This window comes from Bubalus kerabau, chromosome 3 (assembly GCF_029407905.1).
Source record: "Bubalus kerabau isolate K-KA32 ecotype Philippines breed swamp buffalo chromosome 3, PCC_UOA_SB_1v2, whole genome shotgun sequence".
NCBI classification, from domain to species: domain Eukaryota; kingdom Metazoa; phylum Chordata; class Mammalia; order Artiodactyla; family Bovidae; genus Bubalus; species Bubalus kerabau.
The window spans coordinates 179,581,204-179,603,731 of NC_073626.1; the positions used below are offsets into that span (position 1 = coordinate 179,581,204).

General features: G+C 53.0%; 1 protein-coding gene across 4 annotated transcripts; it reads left to right on the plus strand.

Annotated features, from left to right (window-relative positions):
- The first annotated feature begins 743 nt into the window (after positions 1 to 743).
- Positions 744 to 20,177, plus strand: FGR (FGR proto-oncogene, Src family tyrosine kinase). 4 transcript variants are annotated; one of them, XM_055573987.1, is made up of 13 exons: positions 744 to 935; positions 8,604 to 8,666; positions 9,634 to 9,866; positions 10,341 to 10,443; positions 11,212 to 11,310; positions 14,851 to 14,954; positions 15,412 to 15,561; positions 16,242 to 16,397; positions 16,513 to 16,692; positions 17,462 to 17,538; positions 17,776 to 17,929; positions 18,767 to 18,898; positions 19,007 to 20,177. In XM_055573987.1, the coding sequence occupies exons 3-13, from the start codon at positions 9,647 to 9,649 to the stop codon at positions 19,213 to 19,215; spliced, it is 1,584 nt and encodes a 527-aa protein (XP_055429962.1). In that variant the 5' UTR covers positions 744 to 935; positions 8,604 to 8,666; positions 9,634 to 9,646; the 3' UTR covers positions 19,216 to 20,177. The 4 variants fall into 4 exon arrangements, with proteins under 4 accessions (XP_055429962.1, XP_055429965.1, XP_055429963.1 ...); XM_055573990.1 differs by having other exon boundaries at positions 9,637 to 9,866; XM_055573988.1 differs by lacking the exon at positions 744 to 935 and adding an exon at positions 7,863 to 7,993.
- The last annotated feature ends 2,351 nt before the right edge of the window (positions 20,178 to 22,528 follow it).

Consider the following 22,528-nt stretch of genomic DNA (forward strand, 5'->3'; position numbering starts at 1 on the left):
GCACACACATCTCATCCTCCCCTGACAAGAGATTCTTGTGGTCCTGGTTGAAAGCTGAACCCCAGGTTGAGGGGAGGGGCATCAAACCCTACTAGTTGGAAAGGCTAGAACTGTTGTGATAGAAATTGCTATACTTAGTTTTTCTAAAAGTTGGGGGGTCGAGGGAGGCTGACACCTTCTTGTTTGCTCAGTGTAGCAGGATGACTGATTCCTTTGAAAAGCAAAGAAGGGTCTTCTGCTGCTCCTTGCTGTCCTAGAACCTCTCCAGTGCCCAGTCTCCAAGGATGGCAGAGCATGGTGACTGGAGACCAAGTGGCTCTGATAACAGCAGCCTTGGGTCAACTGGCTGTGAGAACTTGGGTTAAGGCCTGTCCTGGTGTGGTCCTCCAGTTTTCTCAGTTGCAAAGGCCAGAGAGCAGAGCAGTGGTGGAGAAATGCCCCCTCTTAACCTCAAATGCAATAATTCTAAATGAGCAGGTGCTTCTGGGTGTGAGGAGCCTGCCCCTTTGAAGGGGGTCTCCGGGAAGTCTGTGCTAAGGGTTCAGGTCTGGGGAGAGGAGCCGGGGTGGGGTCGGGGGTCGGGGGGGAGGCCTGGGAAAGCTGAGCAGCGGTAACTCGGGGGAGGTGGGAAGCGGGGGCGGGAGGGCCTGGGATGTGAGGGCCCCTCCCCGCTGCCGCCGGGCAGCTGGCTTGGGGCTGGGGCGTGACTGCAAATTCTCCCCGTCGCCACCGCCACCGCGCGCGCTGCCGCGGCTGCAATAAGAGAAGTCCGAGAAATCCGAGGCGGCTTCCTCCTCCCTGACCAGAGGGGGCCGCGGTCAGAGGCGGGCAGCACCCCCGTTTGCTCGCCCCCACCCCTGTCGGCACTCGTGGCTGCTGGGATCCCCGGCCGGCTAGCCCCGGGGTCAGTCAGAAGCGGTCTCGCCTGGGACCAGGTAGGAGCCGTCGGGGGAGCTGGAAGGGCCGGCGGTGCCCCGCCCCCAGTCCCGTCGTGGCTGGGAAGAAAGGGGGACGTAGGGTGCGGAGAGGAAGCCCTAAACTTGGGGAAGAGAGCTGAGGGAGTTGAAGGCCAAAGAGTCCTCACCCCGAAAAGGACATAAGAAGGAAAACGGAGGAACCCTGGAAAGTGAAAAACTGATACAATTTGGGGAGAGGGCTGAGGGAAGGCGGGCAAAGTAGACTAAAAGGACCCCCCAAAAAAGATCTGGTGGGAACCTGCAAAGACGAAGCTGGGAAGGGGCTGAGTCGGAAGAGGGAGACTGAGGGGATCCCCAAAAGGGTCTGGGTTGAGAAACTAAAAGGGACCTTGAAAGTGAGAATCTGGGGAGAAGCTGAGGGGTCTGGAAGAGAGGAACGACTTTTAGGTGGGTGGGGAGGGGGTCTGCCAGAAAGGAGTCAAGGAAAACCGTTTCTGGAGGACGCGGAATGTGGGTCGCAATCCCGAGGGTCCAGGAAGTCCCTCTATCCAGAATCGGCAGAAGTCAGAGGTGGGGTGAGGCCAGCGGCCGGGAGGGGAGGGGAGGCTGTCACAAGCGCCCCCCTAGACGCTCCAGCCCCGCACAGGTGGGCGGGTCCCTGCTGGCGAGGGGACTCCTGCAACGCGCAGGAGGCGTGGGTCCTGGTTTCCTGGGGAAGTCCCCGCCCTCGGCAGGGATGGGCCTCTCTGGGTGCCCCCTCCCCGCCCGCAGCGGTGATCTCGGTCCACGTTCCTCGGGATCCGGGAATTGCTGGCCGCCCCGACGGAAATCCTGCCTTTGACCGCGATTGCCGGGAGGGGCTGTCTCCATGGTAACAAGAGGGCGGAGGGACCGAGCCCAGCGCTGGGCTGCCTCGGGGCTCAACGCCCGCGCTACCCTCTGTGGTCTCCTCCCCCGCCCCCATTTTGAGTCCTTAGTTCGGGGCGAGCTGCGGGGCAGAGGAGTAAGGTGAGGATGTACAAGTGTTCAAGGATCGGGAAGGTGGGGGATCTGCAATTTCAAGGTCTTAGCCAGACTGGAACCTTGATTGCTGTGTGACTTTAGGCAAATTATGGGGCCTCTCTGGGCCTTAACTTCCTCATTTGCATTATGTAGGAAATTATCCCTGCCCCTACCCAGCTTCCATCCCCCAGCTTATCCCCAGTCGTGGGACTCGGGTGCACTAAGCAGTTTCCCCCACCCCCACTCCCCACCCCATCCGGTGTCCTGGGGGCTAGCCTCTTCAGTTTAATAGAGCTGGACCACAAAGCCTAACAGGGCCTCCAGGGACCAAAACACAGGTGACTTCTTATAAAATAAATATTTGTGGGTCTGTTGAGGCCCCAAACTGGGAAAGTCAGCCAGTTTGAGACTGTCCTTGACCCTCCCCCTTATTTATTTATTTATTTATTTTTGGTGATTTTGTGTGTGTTTATGGTATAAACACTGGTTTGTCAGCAAGTTTTGCTCTTCTCAATTCCAAATAATGCAAAGTTCAAGAATATGCATTTTATTGAAACTTCATTTTCTTTTTTTTAATTGTTTTATTAAAAAAAAATGTTTGGTCATGCTGCGCAGCTCGTGGGATCTTAGTTCCCCAACCAAGGATCAAACCCATGCCTCCTGCATTGGAAGCGTGGAGTCTTAACCTCTGGACTACCAGGGAAGTCCTGAAACTTCATTTTATTGAAACCAGTGATCCCTGAGTCTTTTGATATCCTTCCGTCTGTGAGTGTGGTGGTGGGAGAGCGAGGCTCTGTTCCCACTTCTCAGATGGGAAGATGGAGGTTTGGGAGTGAATGACAGGTCAGCAGTAGGGACCCAGAAGCCGGGCATCCTGTCCCTGATGTGGTGAAGGATGTAGACAGAACTGAAGCCTACATTCCCTCCTCATCCCTACCAAATTCCGTTGCCCTCTGGAGAGGAGAGGGGAGCCAGGGGGGCAGTGGTGAAAGAACATATGGGTTTCCTGGGCTGTGTGGCTGGTTCTTGCTTTCCAGTGGGTGTGAAGCTGTGAGTGAGGGTGGAGAGTGTTTGTGAGTATGGTTTGGGCTTTGAGTGAATGAGCTTGAGCGTGTGAGCATGTGTGTGGGTGTTTGGGTGTTCTCTGCAGCCACCTGGGGCTGATGTGGCAAAGGAAGTGGCCAGACCTCGGCAGGATGGGTAGGGGGACCTCAGGGCTGGGGAAAGAGGACCCAGAGCCCTTCCTGCACAGAGTCAACCAGGCTGGCCTCTGACCAGACCTGGGGAAGGGGACTTCCTGTCTGGGCGTACTGTGAAATTCAGACTCCTACTCCCTCAGCTCCCCCTGGACCAACTCATGGCTTTCCATCCCCCAAAAATCTCAAGTCCCTCAAGATCTCTATTTTAGAGGCTAGTGGGTAGGTTTTCAGCAACCGATGAGAAAACACTTTTACCCACAAGAAGTGGAGAAAATTCAGCTGACACGGTGAGGACCCTGTGGAGGGGAAAGCCAGTGTGGCCCTTCCCTCACCCCCACGCACTGGCCTTACCAAAGTGATAGAATCAGAGCCTGCTGTGTCTTCTTAGCCCCTGGGTGTTAGGGGTGGGGGTGATAAGGCCTGAGTGATGTGAGGTGGTTGGAGGTTCTATGAGAGACGAAGGCCTCAGTGAGGGAGATGGAGGCTCAGGAAGGGCACTGAAGCCAGGGAGGGGTGGAAGGTCTCAGTGAGGAATGGAAGCCTTCATCAGAGGGCCAGGCCTTGGTGAGGATGGGGTGCGGCGAGCCTGAGACTTGGGCCTGCCCACTGGGCCAGCCTGAAGCCCTGAGGAGAAGCCGGAACTCTTGCTGGATGGTGGTTTCCTGCCCCTGTTCAGTCCCAGTTCCCTTTTGGTGAAATCCCCCAGGCGGCTGAGCCGGCTCAGCCCTCCCACCTCACCCTGAGCACTTCTCTTTCTTCTCTGCCTTGTCACTTCTCCTCCCTTGGCCCTGGAGGGGGCTTCCTCAAGGGGAGGGACCAGAAGTGAAAGTTCGAGGAGCAAGTACAGTGCGCGCCGGTGCTTTCAGGGGCTTGACCGCAATTGAGGCTCAGGAGCAACCCCAGGAGGCAGAGATTTGATTCCTATTTTCTAGGCGAAGAAACTGCAGCTCAGCGAGAAGTGAAGCAACCTGCCCAATGTCTCAAGTCGGGTGCCCAATGTCTCAAGTCGGGTAGAATTTGAGCCGAAACCAGTCTCCAGATCCCACAGATACTTGGCAGAAGTCAGGGGGGAACAGGACATCCTGTGTCTACATCAAAGCCCTGATGTAGTGTTGGCAAGTATAGACCAAAGAAAGGATCGGTGCATCTGGGGCTCCTATGTCCAGGAGGAGGGGTGGGAGGGGGGCAGGTTCTCCACCTTATGGCCAGCTGCCATATATATGGCAGGGGTGGTATGATCAGTTGTCTGGGGACTGGGTAGGAAATATGACATTCACCGATCAAGGAGAGCGTGACCCCCCCTGCTCAGGCTTTGGAGAGCACAGCTGGGAACAGAACTCTGTACTTGAATTAATAGTCCTGGCTTTGAATCCCAGGTCTGGCTGTTTGACCTCCAGCAACTCACTTCCCCTCTCCACACAAGAGAGAGGTAGACTGATAAATCTTCCCTGGGGGCCCTTCTAGCTTTGCTGCTTGTGGTTCTCAGCCTCCCTTAACCACACTGGCCAAGAGCCTTCCCAACAACTGCACAGAAGATACAGATGCAAAAACAGATGCTCAGAAGGCTGATGTCATTCAGTCAAGGCCCCAAAACTTGGGAGGGCCACACAGAGGGAGAGATGCTGAAGGTGGGAACACCATGGTCCAGGATTGGACCTCAGTTCTGACATCCACAACCTGATCTTGACCCAGATCAGACTTTAGAAGCCAACTCCTGTCAACCAAATGTTCAAGAGGCCTTTTTATTAACAGATTCAAGTCCCTGCAGTGACCAGAATGCTTGTGGCGGGTCTCTGAGCCACTCCCTTTGTAAGCAGGCAACCTATATCAGCCCTGAGAAAAGAGACTTGGATTCAGATTCTAAGGGCTATTGAAAATCAATGGTTGCTGAGAGACCCTGGGCAGGTCACTTCCCCTTCACTGGGCTGTAATGAGGATTCAGGGTGTGTAGCACAGGGCTTGGCACTCTGTGGGGGCTCATGAAGGTACATAACTGTATTGCTTTCACAGGGACTTCAAAATACAGCAGTGCTTATGATGGACTTTGGAGCCAAATTGATTGGGGTTGTGTTTTAGCTTCCCTTTATTCGCTGTGTAGGTAGTCTTTGGGAAGTTATTTAACACTTTTGTGACTCGGTTTCATTATCTGTAAAATAAGGGTAATAATAAAACCTACCTCATAGGGTCACTAAATGAAATCAATCATGGGACTTGCTTGGCACTGTGCCAGGCACAGAGTGAAGTGAAGTGAAGTGAAGAGAAGTGAAAGTCACTCAGTTATGTCCGACTCTTTACAGTCTCATGGACTGTAGTCTGCCAGGCTCCTCTGTCCATGGAATTGTCCAGGCCAGAATACTGTAGTGGGCGGCCATTCCCTTCTCCAGGGGAATCTTCCCAACCCAGGGATGGAACCCAGGTCTCCCAAATTGCAGGTGGATTCTTTATTGTCTGAGCGACTAGGGAAGCCCCAGGCACAGAGTAGGTGTTTAATACTTTAACGTTTTAAAACTAATAGCTATTTGCCTTCCCACCCGCTTCCCCAGACTTCTAGGAAGTCAAATTATGCTCCTAGGCATTGGTGGCTTGTAGCCGAGATGAGAGCTAGCCGAGGACAAAAATTCCTGGAGGCTGTTTTCATGCAGATGCTGAGCAGAGAGGACCCTCCGTGTTCCCTTTCTCTTTTTTCTGTCTTTGTCTCTTTAGTTCTCTCTGTCTCTACCCCTCTCTTTCTCAGTCTCTGTCCGTCTGTCTCGCTGCCTCTCATTTCAGTCTGTTTGTCTCTTTGTTTCTTTCCGGCAGTGGTGTGCTGGAGCCAGCTACCTAGTACCGGCCCTGGGGAGCTGATTCTGCAAATCTCTTTCCAGCCCAGCGTTCAGCAAGTCACTTCAGTAACTTGAAATCGGCCATGGTGGGAATATTTACACCATGGAAATCAGCAAATGCTACAAATCTGGGCCTTTTATTCCCATTTCTTTTAAGAGTCAGTATACCAGCATACCCTCACCCCTGCCCCCTCTGCCCACACCGTCAGCCTTGCCAGGGCTCTCCCTCTGCCTCTTTCTTGGAGGGTCTCTGAACCCCCTCCCCATTCCAGGCTTGCAGAATTTGGGGATCCCCTTAGGCTGACTTTTAAAGATGGGGGTAACATGAACCTGTGTATTGTTGTAAGTGGCGGCATCATGTCTAAGTGGAAACGTATAAGTTTGAAACTCTTATCAAGAGGAGCTCTGTGTGGGTCTGTGACTGGGGGAGGGGAGGACTACTTATATCTCTAGGTTTCCTGGTGGAGGCTCAATACACCTGTGTGTGCTTGAAGAATGGCTGGAATCCTCTGTGTCTGTGACCAGGCAGTGGAGAGAAGTGGTTCAGATCCTGGAACCAAGGGCCAGGATACCTCATCTGTGCGGCCTTGGGCTAGTTTCTAAACCACTCTGTGCCTCGGGTGCCTTTGCATTAATAATAATTCTTAACCTCGTAGAGTTGTCGTGAGGATAAAATGAGGTAATATGTATAAAGTGTTTAATGCAGTGGCTGACACAAAGGAAGGCTATAATGGGAGAGGCTCTGTGTGTGTGTGTGTGTGTGTGTGTGTGTAGATGGGTGAAGGCTGAAGGTATGTGTCTGTTCATAGATGTCTATGTCTGTGAATCTGTACAGAGGAGCTCAGAGAGTCCATGTGAGGCACTGTTGTGTAGCTGAGGTGGCGGGGGTGTCTGAGAATGTGTTGGGAGGGCTCTGTGCCATCTGAGATGTGCATGTGTCTTCCTGTGAGAAGACCTCCATTCTCACCCTGTAGGTTGTGTTTTCCTCTTACCCCCATCTGTCCCCTGAGTGCCTGAAATCCCCTCCCTTGGCTCAAAATGCCCCTCCTCCACGTCTGCGTCTATTCTCTCCCTGAGCCTAACCAGCCCCGTAGCACCTTGGAGCCCTTCAGACAGTGGCTTCACCCCAGGGGAGGGGTCCTGAGGTCCTGAGGTGAAGACCTCCACAATGGCTTGGTGAACAGGGGCTATTTTGGAGCTCAAACCACAGCCCGCCTCATAGTTCACCACATGGGTGTCACCCCCTACACATACACGGGAGAACGGTTGCAGCGGAGCATGAGACAGGCTGGTGGGTCTAAAGTGGGGATCACAAGGCACTGATGTGACAGAGCCATCAGCCAAGCAGCTAGATCCAGTGGATCCAGGAAGGCTGCCTGGAAGAGGTGAGTGGTGCTGGCTGGACAGGTGGGGCAGGACCCACAGAGAGAAGAAGGAGGATATCTATAAAGGGAACCGAACTCGGGAGTCGAGAAAGGCAAGGCGGGACACCTGTCCTGAGGGTCCTCTGGGAGAAATGAAGGCACACTGGGTTAGCCCCACCCTAGAGCTCACATCCGGAGAAGGCAATGGCACCCCACTCCAGTACTCTTGCCTGGAAAATCCCATGGACGGAGGAGCCTGGTAGGCTGCAGTCCATGGGGTCGCTAAGAGTAGGACATGACTAAGCAACTTCACTTTCATGCATTGGAGAAGGAAATGGCAACACACTCCAGTGTTCCTGCCTGGAGAATCCCAGGGATGGCGGACCCTGGTGGGCTGCTGTCTATGGGTAGCACAGAGTCAGACACGACTGAAGTGACTTAGCAGCAGCAGCAGCAGAGCTCACATCTGAGGAAGTCGAGCCCTTTCCCCAGCAGTTCCTCTCTGAGTGTTGCAATGGCAGAGTTTCTGGCAGGGCGTGGAGAACCCTTGCTCAATGACCTGCCTGCCCTGTCACTCAGAAGACACAGCTACCGGGGGAAAGCGTTGGCTCCCTTGGGGGCTCCCCAAGGGACCTGGTGGTCCTGACTTCTGACCTGGGCCTTTCCGTGGTGTGGAACAAGCTCTGGAGGTAGGTGTCCACCTTCCCTCAGCTATTCAATGTAGTCCTGGGGTTGTTGGGGTTTGCCCAGACCAGGAGGGGTGCCAAGGCAGAGATCAGAGGGAGGGCTTGGTTTTAGGAGACAGTGACCAGAGGCCTAGGGGGAACTGAACAGGGCTGACAGAAATCCTGTTAGAGACCTGGGTCTAACCCAGAGACGTGCATACGTGAGTGTACGAGTCTGTTAGCCTGAGCAGGCAACCTGTGTGCACGGGCGTGTGTGTGCGCTACCGTGCACCAGAGCTTGGGCTCGTGTGCGTTAGTTGTGTTGCTGTGTGCTGGTGCTGCCGAGCCCACTCACGCAGGGGTGCGCTGTGAGTGTTGCGGGTGACTGTGCTGCCGTGCGTGCTGCTCATGTGTTGATGTGTCAGGTGGAGATGAGTGTGAGAGGGCTGGTGTGGGTGGTGGGTCTTGTGTGAGGTCTTTAAGTGAGCCATGGAGGCCAGGAGGAAAAGGAAGGAGGAGTCCTGTCGGGGCAGAGCCCAGGCCCCTGGCTTCCCTGGAGAGGACGGGTGTGGGCATCTGGCCGCCAGAAGCCTGGCAGGGACTTCATCTTCTGTGTCCTCTGTCCCGCCCTCAGGTCTCAAGCCCTTCCCAAGGACCATGCCGCAGCCCCACTGACGCAGGAGTAGGGGCCTGAGGGGTGAGTGGGGGCTGAGGGCTCCCTGGGTCAGGAAATGGGGTGGCGGTGGCCTTTCTGGGCCCCACAATTCCTCACAGCCCCTTCCTCCTACAAGGGCCCTGTTGCTAGGTAACAGATGGGGGAGCGAGAGTGAGGCAGCTTGAAAGGCCAGAGGCTGGACCCACGACAGGAAATGGCCTTGATCCCCCTCTGCAGGGACTCTCCAGGTGCAGGCATACAGCCCTCACACACACTCACACACAAACACGCATCGACACGCAGACATGCGCACTTGCACATGCACATACCCACACGGACTGACGCAGACCTGCACACACAGATACACACACGCAGGCAGGCACAAATACTCCCACACAGGGCTACATGCATGGTCATAACACACAGATGCACTCACTCACACACACCTGCAAACACAGAGACACACACATACATGCTGACACAGAAACGCATGCATATGGACACATTCCAACAGACATGAGCACACAGAGTCGTTTCATACAAGAACGTCCACACACTCACATACACACAGACACAGACATTTACAAAGAGCTGCCTAGACACACACAAAGACATGCACCCACAAGCAAACTCACAAATACTAAGAGACACATGAAAGACACACACACACACACACACACACGCAAGCACTCTGAGGGGGGTTATAGAAACCCACCACACTCAAGCAATAGGAGGCAAAAACATATAAATAAACACAGAAACATCTCGAAACAGAAAACCAGTCCTGTGGAGGAGATATATACTCTCCAGAAACACTAAAGCAGCTGCAGGGGTGGACAGAATGGTGACCCTGCCCCCCTTTATCCCTCACTTAGGGAGGACTTCCTCCCCCCAAGCCTGAGTGAGGCAGCTGCACGCCTCTGCACGCTGTATGTCAGTGGCGTGCAGGTGTGCCTAGGGTGGCATGTCTCACATGGACCCCTGAGTGAAGCATGCACCCCTTCTATAGCAGGGCACCTGGCATGGGCTGTGTGTTCTGCAAGAAGTTGGAGCCGGGGGCCAAGGAGGATGGTGGCCTAGAAGGGGACTTCAGGAACTATGGGGCTGCAGACCGCTATGGCCCCGACCCTACTCAGAGCCGGCCTGCATCTTCCTTCTCCCACATCCCCAACTACAACAGCTTCTCCCCTCAGCCCGCCAGCCCTGCCTTCCTTGATGCAGGCACCATCCGGGGCATCTCAGGTGAGGCCAGAGGGCTGGAGGCAAGCACTGACTGGACCCTCACAGGACCTCGGGGGAGAAGAGACTTGGCCTTGTCCTTGGGAACCTCCAGGATGACTTAGGAGACACAGCCCTGCTTTTAGCGCACAGTCTGAGGGAGCCCGTCCAGCCCTAACCCTCAGAAACTCCCATCTGAGGGGCAGACAGAGCTCTGTTTCCCGTCTGACAAAAGGACTCTGAAGACAGTTACCAGTGGGATGTCTGCTTGGTCAGGAAGAGCAGAACGGACTCGCAGAGAGCCCCCAAGGGAGGAGGGATGAGCTCGATGGTGTGTGTCCTGAATCCATGGGGTCCAAATCAGAAATCCACTGGATTCCAAAGACCTTTGAGCTCCAGGGCACTGCCGCAGTGGGGAGGCAGAGTGCCTGTCTGAGGAACAGGGCTCTGGGGGTGCAGCTTCTGGGGGCCCCCTGATGAGTAACCCTGACTCTGCAGGGATTGGGGTGACCATGTTCATCGCCCTTTATGACTATGAGGCCCGAACGGAGGACGATCTCACCTTCACCAAGGGCGAGAAGTTCCACATCCTGAACAACACGTAAGTGATCAGGCCTCCCCAGCTCAGGACCCAGAGAGGAATCTTACTGGTCCTTGTCCTGAGGAAATGCCAGTCTAACTGGAGAAGGAGACATGACAATAACAATGTCTGGGTAACTGCTACTATGTAGGGGAAGCCTGAGGAACTATGGGCACGGGAAGAACACCAACCACGGCCTCTAGGGTAGCAGTGATCAGGGCAGGCTTTCTGGAGGAGAAGATTTCTAAGCTGAGACTAGAAAAACAAAGAGACATTGAAAGAAGAGGTGACAAAAAAGGAAGAGAGTTAGAATGAAACTAAATGATGACTTCTGGAAACCACCAAGTGGTTCAGATTAGGAGGGTCATAAAGTCTGAAGTGCGGAACAGACCCTGGAGGACTGGGTGGGAACAGAGTCCGCAGGGCTTTTTAAGCCATCTTGAGGAGTCTGGATTTTATCAAGAGGGAAATGTAGCCAATGGAGGGGTTTTTAATGGGGAAGTGACCTAGTTAGCTGTTCACTGCCTGCCCAAACCCCAGCCCAGCTGAGGTGCCAGAAAAAAAAGCCAGGAGGCCCAGATGTCCCCACACATACTCCTTCTGCGGGGAAAAGCTCCCAGGGCAGCTGCAGTGGCTGGGGGCAAAACAGGCAAAAGCCCTGGGGGTGGTGTGTTCCGGGTGAGGGGTTGGCAGGGCCAGTGTTCGCCTGATCTTTGATGTGACCCTGCCTGGCCCCATGGTGCCCCAGGGGCTAGGTTGCCAACGAAACCCTCTGTTCTGTGTCTCCAGCGAGGGTGACTGGTGGGAGGCTCGGTCCCTCAGCTCTGGACACACTGGCTACATTCCCAGCAACTACGTGGCCCCTGTGGACTCCATCCAGGCTGAAGAGTGAGTAAGGTGGGGGGGACGCCAGCCTTAAGGGCAGGGCTCTGGAGTCCAGATTCAAGGCCACTCTTGAGCAAGTCGCAGCTACACTCTGAGCCTGTCTCCTTATCTATAATCCAGTAAGGTCACTGTGAGGATATGAAAAGATAAGAGAGATGATACTAATAGTAGGTAATATTATCCAGCACGTACCATGTTCTGAGCATTATTCAGAGTGCTTTCTGTGTATTAACAAAGTCAGAAACTAATACTATACTGGTTTACAAATGAGGAAACTGAGGCAGAGAGAAATTAAATATCTTGCCCAAGTTCACATGGCTAGTAAGTACATGGAGCTGGTATTTGAACCCAGTTAGTCTGGCTACATTTGCTAAACGTTATTTATTTATGAAAGTGAAAGTCACATAGTCGCATAGTCGTGTCCAGCTGTTGGCGATCCCTTGGACTGTAGCCTGCCCGGCTCCTCTGTCCATGGAATTCTCCAGGCAAGAGTACTGGAGTGGGTTGCCATTTCCTTCAACCCAGGGACTGAACTCGGGTCTCCTGCATTGCAGGCAGATTCTTTACCAACTGAACCACTAGGGAAGCCATATATAGATATATATTCTCTCAGCGATAACAACTGTGTATGAGCTTTTTAAAACACTGGGAAGTGCTAAACACATAGAAGGAGACATTACTTAGAATTAATTCTGTTAAGCAATCAGAGAAATATCATTTTTTAATACCCTGATGAAATTGAGATACTGTGACGGGTACTTTACATACCTTGATTCATTTAATTCTCTGTGGACACTATTATTATCCCATTTTAAGGATGAGGAAACTGAGGTTCACAAACACTTTTTAATCTAGCTTCACATATACATCCATATATAGGAAAAGTAGAGATTGGAGAGACCTCAGAGTGGGAGTCTCCAGGACTTGGTGACTGATTTGCTGCTGGGCTGTGGGAAGTGAGAAGGATCCAAAGTGACCCACAGGCTTCTTATGGAGCCAAGTAGGTGCTGTTTGCTAAAGTGGGGAACCCAGGAACAGGTACAGATACATGAGAAGGGGCTTGTGAGGTTGAATTCATGGAGAGGAACACCCACAATTAGGTCAGCAGTTAGATTGGGTATGCTTTGCATGAGAGCTGCCCAGCCCATGCTAAGGCATGTGCCTGCATTAGCCCAGAAAGGGGCATCCTTTTCTAACTAGCACTGAGATTCCTTAGTTTGTTGGCTGTGGCTTTTGCAGAGGTCACGCCTGGGCTGGGGTGGAAATTCAGGACTCTTCAGAGAAGAAAGAATCATCAGAGCTGCACAGAGGTGTGAAGGAAGAAAATGAAAGAGACTGGTCCTAGGACCCAACTCTGGAAAAAGCCGGGCGTGAGGGAGAAGGAGCTGTTGGCAGACCAGGCCAGGCCAAGTCAGAACAACCAAGAAGGCAGCGGGGAGGTTTCAGGAAACAAGAGAGGGAATGTCAGAAGCTGCCACTGGAATTGGCAACAGGGTTGACCTTGGTGAGACATCCCTCCGCGTGAAGTGAGGGTGGAGGCCAGACAGCAGAGCCTGGGAGGGAGTGGGAGGTGAGGAAGCAGAGACCCAAGTGTGAAGGGCTTTTTCAAGTGAAGGAAGGTGAGAGATACAGCAGAACGTTGGTGGTAAGATAGAACTTAGAATGGTTTCCTTTGGGGAAAGAAGAAGTGGGGCCACATGTAGGGGCTGGTGGGATGGAGAGGAGGCAGATGGGGGCTGGTCGGTGGGGGAGAGGTGTCCCTGAGCAGAGGCCAGTGGACGGGCTCCAGAGCTCAAATGGCAGGAGGCCTTCATCTGGAGAGGGTGATAGGAGGCTTCTTGGAGGAGAGGAGGTGATGAGGCAGGTGAGAGATCTGGGGGTCCACATCTCAGAGGCAGTGTTGTGCAGCTCTGAGAGGCGTTCTGGGCAGCATCGTGGTTAAGAGCGCTGTCGTGGTTAAGAGTGCAGGCCCTAGAGCAGACAGCTTGGGTTCCTATTCTGGCAGCACAGCTTAAGAGCCGTGTAGCTGGGTAAGTTGCTTAACCACTAGGTATTTCAATTTCCTCATTTGTCTAATGGGGGTTAATAACAGTACTTATTTCACAATGTTGTTATAAGAATGAAATGAATACATACATGTAAGACAGCAGAGCCTGACACAGAACAGGTGCTGTTCTTGTTATGTCAATGATTAAAGAAGTAGCTAATGTCAAGGTGTGAGGAGGGGCAGAGCGTTGAAAACACTTGAGAATGTGATCTGTCTACACAGCTTCTCCTTTCCCCACCCTGCCTGCCCTCCTGGACACTACTCGCCAATGCCTTTCCTTGTTCCCCAGACTGTGCCTAGTAACCAGGTGTGGCTTGACAGTCCCAGAGTTCACTGAGACCGCCACCTCCCTTAATTTGAAAACTGTGCTCCTTTTAATTCAGCCCAAGGTGATCACAAGCCAATTTAGTGATCAAATGACACCTGAGTCTTCTGTGGCACCTATGGTCACTTTGGGTCTCCTCCCTTTGTAGTCTCACCATTGGTTCAAGGCTACAGCTCAGTCCCAGGAAGTATATCCAAGAGACAGCAGGAATGCTTGAGATCTGAGTTGAAGTTGAGACTTAGAACAACATCCAGGCTTTAGAGAGTGGAGGGAAAGCAGCAGTCAGAACTGGGCAGGAGCAGTCCAAAAGAGGGAAAGGGGGACTTCCCTGGTGGTCCAGTACTTAGGATTTAGTGCTTTCACTGCCTTGGCCTGGGTTCAATCCCTGGGGCAGGGAACTAAGATCCTGCAAGTCATGCTCTGTGGCCAAGGGGGTACAAAAAAGAAGAGTAGCAGAAAAGAGTGTTGTTCTGGATGCCAAATGAGGAAAGTGTTTGAGGAGTATGTGGAGAGAGGAATCTGAGTGACTGCGTGGGTTGGTGGGTAAAGAAGTAGGGTGGGAGGCAAAGGTTTTAGATAGAGCTCATCAGCTAGCCTTGTGGGCAGGTCAGTTCCCCTCTCTGAACCTCAAGTTCCTCATCTGTAAATGAGCCTATGGAAGGAGCTGTAGTGACCCCCTGATGAAGTCTAGCAATTTTAATTCAAGAGAAACTCAGAGAGGTGATTTCCCTAGTGGCCCAGTGATTAAGAATCCACCTTCCAATGCAGGGGACAGGGGTTTGACCCCTGGTCTGGAGCTGAGATCCCATGTGCCATGGGGGCAACTAAGCCCATGCACACAACTCCTGAGCCTGCCCTCTAGATTCTGTGAGCCCCAACTAGGGAGAAGCCCTCACAGTGAAAGGAAGATCCCTTGCAGCCAAATAAATAAATAAGAGAGAAACCTGGAGAGTGAAGAGGAGAAGCCTAAGCTTCACTGGGCACCTCCTGTGTGCCAGGCATGCTGTATGTCCCTGCTCTGTGATCCTCCTTGTCAGGCTGCAAAGCGAGTGTGTGATCCCCTTTTCATGGGTAAGGAAATCGAATCTTGGCTAGTGAGGTGACTTTTCCCGGGAGGCTGAGTTGGGGGTTGAGCCAGGTGTATCTGACTCTTGCTGGCCTTTCCCAACAGGTGGTACTTCGGAAAGATCGGGAGGAAGGACGCCGAGAGGCAGCTGCTCTCCCCAGGGAACTCCCGCGGGGCCTTTCTCATTAGAGAGAGCGAGACCACCAAAGGTGAGGGCTCTGCCACCGCCCACCCAGTGGGGGCAGCCTAGCCATTTGGGTGGGGCCAAGAGCAGTGGGCTTCCCTTGTGGCTCAACTCGTAAAGAATCTGCCCGCAATGCGGGAGACCTGGGTTCGATCCCTGGGTTGGGAAGATCCCCTGGAGAAGGGAAAGGCTACCCACTCCTATATTCTGGCCTGGAGAATTCCTGTATAGTCCATGGAGTTACAAAGAGTCGGACACGACTGAGCAACTTTCACTTTCACTTCACTTTCAAGAGCAGTGGGGTGGGGCTTGGGTCAGGGCCAAGACTGGGACAAGGTTGGAGGGACTGAGCTAAGACGGGGACTGGGTTCAAGAGGTGTGGCCATCCAACTTCAGAGTCCCCAGCCTTTTGGGCTTCCCCAGGCTCCCAGACTGGGGCTGGTGAGGAGGAAAGCAGACCCAAAGGTGACCCTTGCCCACAGGCGCCTACTCCCTGTCCGTCCGGGATTGGGACCAGACCAGAGGCGATCATGTGAAGCATTACAAGATCCGCAAGCTGGACACCGGTGGCTACTACATCACCACGAGGGCCCAGTTTGACTCCGTGCAGGAGCTGGTGCAGCACTACCTTGGTGAGGGCAGCCCTTCAGGCTGGCGTGCATTTGAGATTCCTGAACCAATTGGCTGAGACTGAGGTGCCCAGGGAAGGGAAGGGGCTCCCAAAGCAATCGTGCCTGGACCGGAACTAGAACCCAGGTGTCTGGACGCCTGGCCCAGGATCCTGCTCTGTAAGTTTCCAGAGGAAACTGAGGCGTGAAGCTCTGCATGGCTGGAGAGCGCCCCCCCTAATGTCTGAGCTGAGTAGGAGACTGAATGGACCTGACTTGGAGGATGGGCTCTAGGGTGGAGGAGAAGGTTAGCATCCCACCCTGGTTTTTGCTTTGGTTGGTTAGGCCAAGCATAGCTGTGTGGAAGGGCGAAGGCTTCGTGTCCACACCTTTGTCTGGAATTCCCAAGTCCATTTCCACCTGTCAGAATCCCATCTTATCCTTGGAGGCCCAGCTGGAGGCCACCTCTTACAGGAAGGCCGTCAATCCTTACAGGAATCATCTCTCCCTCCAGTGTCACCTCCTTCCCTGGCCACCAACGTGTTCACCTACTCAGTGGGCTGGGTTGCCTTCTGCCCTGGCCTGTGACCCTCAGCTGCCCTAGTGCCTTATAACTGGTCTTGGAGGCTGGGGTGGGGATGAGGAATATGTGGAGCATCCTGGCCAGACTTTGACCTTCAACTTCCCAATGCCCCACTGCCCAGAGGTGAACGATGGGCTGTGCCATCTGCTCACGGCGGCCTGCACCACCATGAAGCCGCAGACGCTGGGCCTGGCCAAGGACGCCTGGGAAATCAGCCGCGGCTCCATCACGCTGGAGCGCCGACTGGGCACCGGCTGCTTCGGGGATGTGTGGCTGGGTACGGAGGTCCCGAGAGCGGAGGAGGGGGTGTGGGTGGGGGTGGGTGTGTGGAGGCCAGGGCGAGGGCTGGGGGCGGCAGGAAGCTGGTCCAGACAAGCCTTCCCACGCGACAGGCACGTGGAACGGCAGCACCAAGGTGGCGGTGAAGACGCTAAAGCCGGGCACCATGTCCCCGAAGGCCTTCCTGGCAGAGGCGCAGATCATGAAGCTGCTGCGCCACGACAAGCTGGTGCAGCTGTACGCGGTGGTGTCAGAGGAGCCCATCTACATAGTGACCGAGTTCATGTGCCACGGTGAGGGGCGGGGTCAGGAGGCGGGGTCTGGGAAGGCGGGGTTTTCAGGGGGAGTCCCAGTTTTAGGTGGGTGTATCTGGGGGAGGAACCGGGGTGGCGATTTGTGAAGGAACGAGGAACGATGGGCAGAGTTCGAGTGAGGGGCCCCGGAATGAGAAAAAAAACACTGGAAGTTTGGGTGGGGCCAAGTTAGATGGGGCGGGGTCTGTGCCTGGGGGCAGAGCCTCGTGGGGCAGTCCAAGACATGTGGGCAGAGTAGGGTTCTCGGTGGGAACAGAGTCTGGGCGAAATCCGTGAGGGGTTGAGGCACTTGGCGGGATCCCGAGTGGGTGTGTGTGTGGGGTTGGGGGGACACGGATCTAGGGTGAGAGGACTGGGAGCAGGGGGCGGGGCCAAGCGAGAGAAGGCAGGCCCAAGGCTGGGAGTAGGGTCTTAACGGCTGCTTTTCTTCTTCTTTTTTTTAATTAACTTGTTTTAATTGGAGGATAATTACTTTACAATACTGTGATGGTTTTTGCCATGCATCAGTATGAATCGGCCATAGGGATACATGTGTCCCCCCCACCCTGAAGGTCCCTCCCGCCTCCCTCCCCAGCTGTATCCCTTCAGGTCATCGCAGAGCACCAGCTTTGGGTGCCCTGCTTCCCACATCAAACTGGCACTGGTTATCTCTTTTGCATATATGGTAATACATATATTTGGATAGTATTCTCTCAAATCATCCCACCCTCTCCTTCTTGCTCCTGATTTTCCGAGTTCTTCTCCCCAGGTAGCCTGCTGGAGTTCCTCAAGGGCCAGGAGGGTCATGTTTTGAAGCTGCCCCATCTGGTGGACATGGCGGCACAGGTAAACTGGAACAGCCACCTTTATCTCTCGGAGCCCCTCCTATTATCTTCCACAAACCCCTGGGCCCTCCAGCACCTAGCCTGCTCCTGGGAGTTGCAGCCCCAACGCCTGGACCATCTGTGCGACCTGAGGCAGGACCCTGCCCCTCTCTTTGGGCCCCAGTCTGAAACATAGGATTTTTCAAATGATCGCTTACACAAATACGGTGTCCTCATCTCTCTGTACCTTCGCCCCCAGGTTGCTGAGGGCATGGCCTACATGGAGCGCATGAACTATATTCACCGTGACCTCAGGGCAGCCAACATCCTCGTCGGGGAGCGGCTGGTGTGCAAGATCGCTGATTTCGGGCTGGCCCGACTCATCGAAGATGATGAGTACAACCCCCAGCAAGGTGCCTGCCTCACCCCTCCTTCCGAGAGCTCCCCAGTGCACCAAGGGGCTACCACAGGGCCCCGCCTCCTCCCAGACCATCCAGGACACTCCTACGCTACGCTAAGTCACTTCAGTCGTGTCCGACTCTGTGTGACCCCATAGATGGTAGCTCCTACTCCGATATAATATAAAAGGCAACTCTGGGTTCAAACCCAGCTCCTCCACTTACCAGCCATGTGGCCTTGGGCAAGTCACTTAACCTCTCTGGGAGCTGTCTTTTCTCATAATGGAATTCTCAGTGAACAATCCCAGTGAAAATACTCAGACAATAGATATTTATCAAGCACCTCCTATGTGCCAGGCACCTCTATAAATCTCAAGTGAAAGACCATAGAGTGTAATAGCAAAAACGCTGTAGCCAGAATGCCTGGGTCTGAATCTTAGCCACTTGGAAGTTGTATGATTTGGGCAAGTTATTAACTACTTAGTGCCACCTTTTCTTCTTCTGTACAATAAGGATAATAATAGTAAAAAAAAAAAAATAGTAATAAAACTCACAGGGTTTTCCTGAAGGTTAAAATGAGTTAATGCATGTAAATTGCTTAAAACAGTGCCTGGCACATGGTAGAGGCTATACAGGTGTGAGCTATAATCATGATGAGAATTATTACAATGTTTGCAAAGTGCCCAGCACTATACTAGACTCTTAGCAAGTTCTGGCTAGATACCAGGTCTTTCCTGTTATGCCCAGAGACCTCTGTGCTTAGGGTTCCCGTTCCCAAAGATGCCATTCTCTTAATCCAGCTATTCCCAGGGATTTCCTCATTAACTTTCTCTTCTCCCTCAATCTCTCTAGGGACCAAGTTCCCCATCAAGTGGACAGCCCCTGAGGCTGCCCTCTTTTGCAGATTCACTATCAAGTCAGATGTGTGGTCCTTTGGGATCCTGCTCACTGAACTCATCACCAAGGGCCGAGTCCCCTACCCAGGTTTGCTGGGGGACGGGGAGGTGGAAAGGTGGTCATGGGAAGAGCTTCTTCCTAGTTGCTTCTTCAGGAGGGGCTAGGCCCTCTGACTGACAGAGCCCTACCTTCCAGGCATGAATAACCGTGAAGTGTTGGAACAAGTGGAGCATGGCTACCACATGCCGTGCCCCCCAGGCTGCCCAGCATCCCTGTACGAGGTCATGGAACAAACCTGGCGTCTGGACCCAGAGGAGAGACCCACCTTCGAGTACCTGCAGTCCTTCCTTGAGGACTATTTCACCTCCACAGAACCCCAATACCAGCCTGGGGATGACACATAGCCTGATTGGGCATCAACCACCTCTCTGGGGGTGCCCGCCAAGCCCTTCCTATTCCCAGGTTCCTATTTCTAGGTTCCCAGGCCTAGAACCCTATAGAGTCCTAGCATGTCAGAGCAAGCAAGTTGCTTTGGGTTCATCTAGGGCAACCTGTTCATTTTAAAGATGGGGCAAATCGAGGCTCAGAGATCATCCCTCACCCACTCTGGCCCCAAGCTCTATCTCTCCTCTTCCCACTTAAGCCCCTACATGCCTCTAGCTTTCCTGCCTGTGCCCCTTCCCCCCAAAAAGGAAATGCTGAGATTTTTTCTAGTTATTTATAAAATTGTATATCCTCTCCCTCACTTAGCTCCTGTCCCTGGTTTCCTACCTGTCAACCCACCCTGGTCCAGACCCCCAGAATTCACCTACTCAATTCTCTCATGTCTGTAATTTACAAACACAGGGAAAGTCTCTGTCGGACCCCTTTCCCGCTGGGTGGATGCTGTAGTACACGACTGGGGTCCAAGCCCAGGGCGAAGGAGAGGGTTGCTGAGGGCTCATCACCTCTCTGAATCATGTGTGTGTTTACTGATTTTGTAAATAAGAAGAGTGACCATATGAATCGTTGAGCCATGAAAATCTTTTCCTGTGGGAGGGATGGTGGTCAGTGGGAGGTGAGTGGGCCTGCTTTGGCTGCTGGAAGGAGGAGGAGGTTAGAGATAGCCCTAATGCCTGCTAATCACAGGGCACCCAAGGTGTGTTCTAGGACACCCCAAAGTCCTGAATCTCATCCTCGTATGAGCTCAGGATGAACTGAGAGATGGATATAGAATCAAGTAACTGGAAATCAAAATATCCCCTTCATTACTGATGTGGCTTTCAGTCTGCATGCAGTGGTTTCACTAAGTCTTGATTTCAGCAGATTTACTGTTCATCACAGGCACCTCAGCAGAACCTCAGGCCTCCTCCACTGAGGTCGGGGGGAGGACCACAGTGGATCCTCTGCAGCTCCCCAGAAGGGACAGGGGTAGGGCTGGGTGGGCAGAGGCCTGAGAGTCTAGCTCCTTGGATTTCACTTGGGACAACTCTGCCCCCAAGGGGCTTTTGGAGAGGTTTGGAGGCAGTTCTGTTAGTCACAGTGATGGGGGGGGGGGCTCCTGCTGGCATGTAATGGACAGGGAGTGGGGTACTTAACATCCTGACATGTACCTGTGCAGTGAAGACTTGTCCTACCCCCTGGGGTCCCCTTTGAGAAACTCCTGCAGCTGATGTGACTCTGGGTAGAAACAAGAACAGGGAATAAGGATTCCCCCCTCTCCCATCAACAAGTGTTGACCCTTAACTTACTAAAAGAATAGCCAGGGGAAAGACTCTGGGAGCTGGGAATTACAGCTATGCTTGGCAAACAATGACTAAGTATTGGCTCTGTGAAGGGCCCTTTGCTAGGCAGGAGCCTGGGAACACAGACCTGAACAAGATCTGTCCCTGTCCTGAAGGAGTTCACAGTCAGGCTGGGGAGAAATAGTAGTAATAGTAATAACTCATTTATTAAATGTCAATCGAATGCCAGATGTGTTTACGGTTATCTTTTCATTTAATCGAGTCCTGAATCTGGTTCCATGATTAGCACCCCCATTTACAGGCGAGGAAACTAAGGCCCAGGGATTACCTGATGTACCAAGGTCACACATATATATGACAGAGCTGGGATCTGAACCAAGGCCCGTGATCTGTCTATCAGACCTTGCTACCTCTGGGTTTTGGGAAAGGATCCTGTCTGCCCCAGTGGATGTTTAGGGGATGCTTCTGTCTCTAAATATTGGTAGAAGGATTCCCTGGAAACTCCCCAAGTTGAGTGACCTAAAGGAAACAGAATAAGGTGGCCAGTGCAGATGGAGCTTTCCCTGCGCTCAGCCCTCTGCTAGGGATGGCTGAACCAGAGCAATAAGATGCAGAAAAGCCAAATGACTACTTAGAGAAGTGGTCACAGCGCTGGGAGCCTTCGCTTTGCATACTCCAAGTCTCAGGGGCCAAGGCTTCCAGAAGGCCATGGTTTCTGGCCAACCGAATTCACAAGAACCTGATGTTTAAATCAGAGGCCCAGTGTTTCCACTTGCCATGGAGTAAGCACATAGTAAGAGCACAGCTCTGGAACTGTCGTGTAATGTTGTGAATCTGGCCTCTACCACTTGCTAACTGTGTCATGTTGTGCAAGCTATTAATCGCTCCAAGCCTCAGTTTCTTCTTCTGTGAAATGGCAATAAAATGCACACTACATGTTAGCTGTCTTTGTCACTACCGTTTACAGATCATTCACTCTATGTAAGGCATCCTATACATGCATGCTGCCATTTAATCCTCGGAAAGTCTTATGAGGAAATAGCTATTATATCTTGATTTTACCAATAAGAAAACCGAGGCACAGTGAAGTAGACTATAGGACATAAATGGCAGAGCAGGGGTTTGAACCAAGTCCTCTGACTCCAAAATCAGTGCTCTTAGTCTCTAGAGTCTTTTCTTGGGACCAGACTATTCCTGTCTGCCCCCAAGGGACTCTGCCTGGTACCTGGATATCCATTTAGTTTAGATGATGGCCCAGCAGGGCAGTGAGCCACCTGGAGTCCCCCAGGTCCCTGTGACTCCTCAGCGGAGACCAGAGCTGCCTGAGCCTGGAATCCCTCTGTCTACTGGTTCCCCGTCCCTCCCTCTGATGCAGCCGAATGAATTCTCCCTTGCACCCCCTTTTCTGTGCATTCTTCTGTTCCCGTCAGATAGAGCACAATGCAATTGATTAGGCCTCTGTTTTCTCAATTTCAATCACATCCTCGCCCTGCCTCCCTGAGATTACAGGCGGGTCACCTTGATTGCGGTTTCCACCGTTCACAAAACTCTTCAGTCATTTACAAAACCATCTCTCGCCTCATTCACTCCCCCACCTGGCTCTTCTCCTCTGCGATGCATGATTTTACTGGCTTAAGACTCAGAGGGCAATTTTATTTCCAAGTTCATGGTGGGGGAGGAGGACACCTAATTGACTAATGCTGGGTGTTTCACATGCATCATCTAATTCGAGCCTCACCACGAGGCAGTGCAGAAGTAGGATTTTTCCCGTTTTACCAAAGTGGAAACAAAGACTCTGAAAGGCCACAACGCTTGCTCAAGGTCACTCAGCCGGATGATAAGAGTCAGGATTTGAACCCAGATTTGTGTGACTTCAGAGTCTCGGGCATCCCTCTGTGTCTCATTCCCTTATTTGATGGAACAGCATGGGAAAGTGTGATACTAACCCAGAGTCAAGCCCAGGGAGGACATACTGCAGATTGGGGGTGGGGGT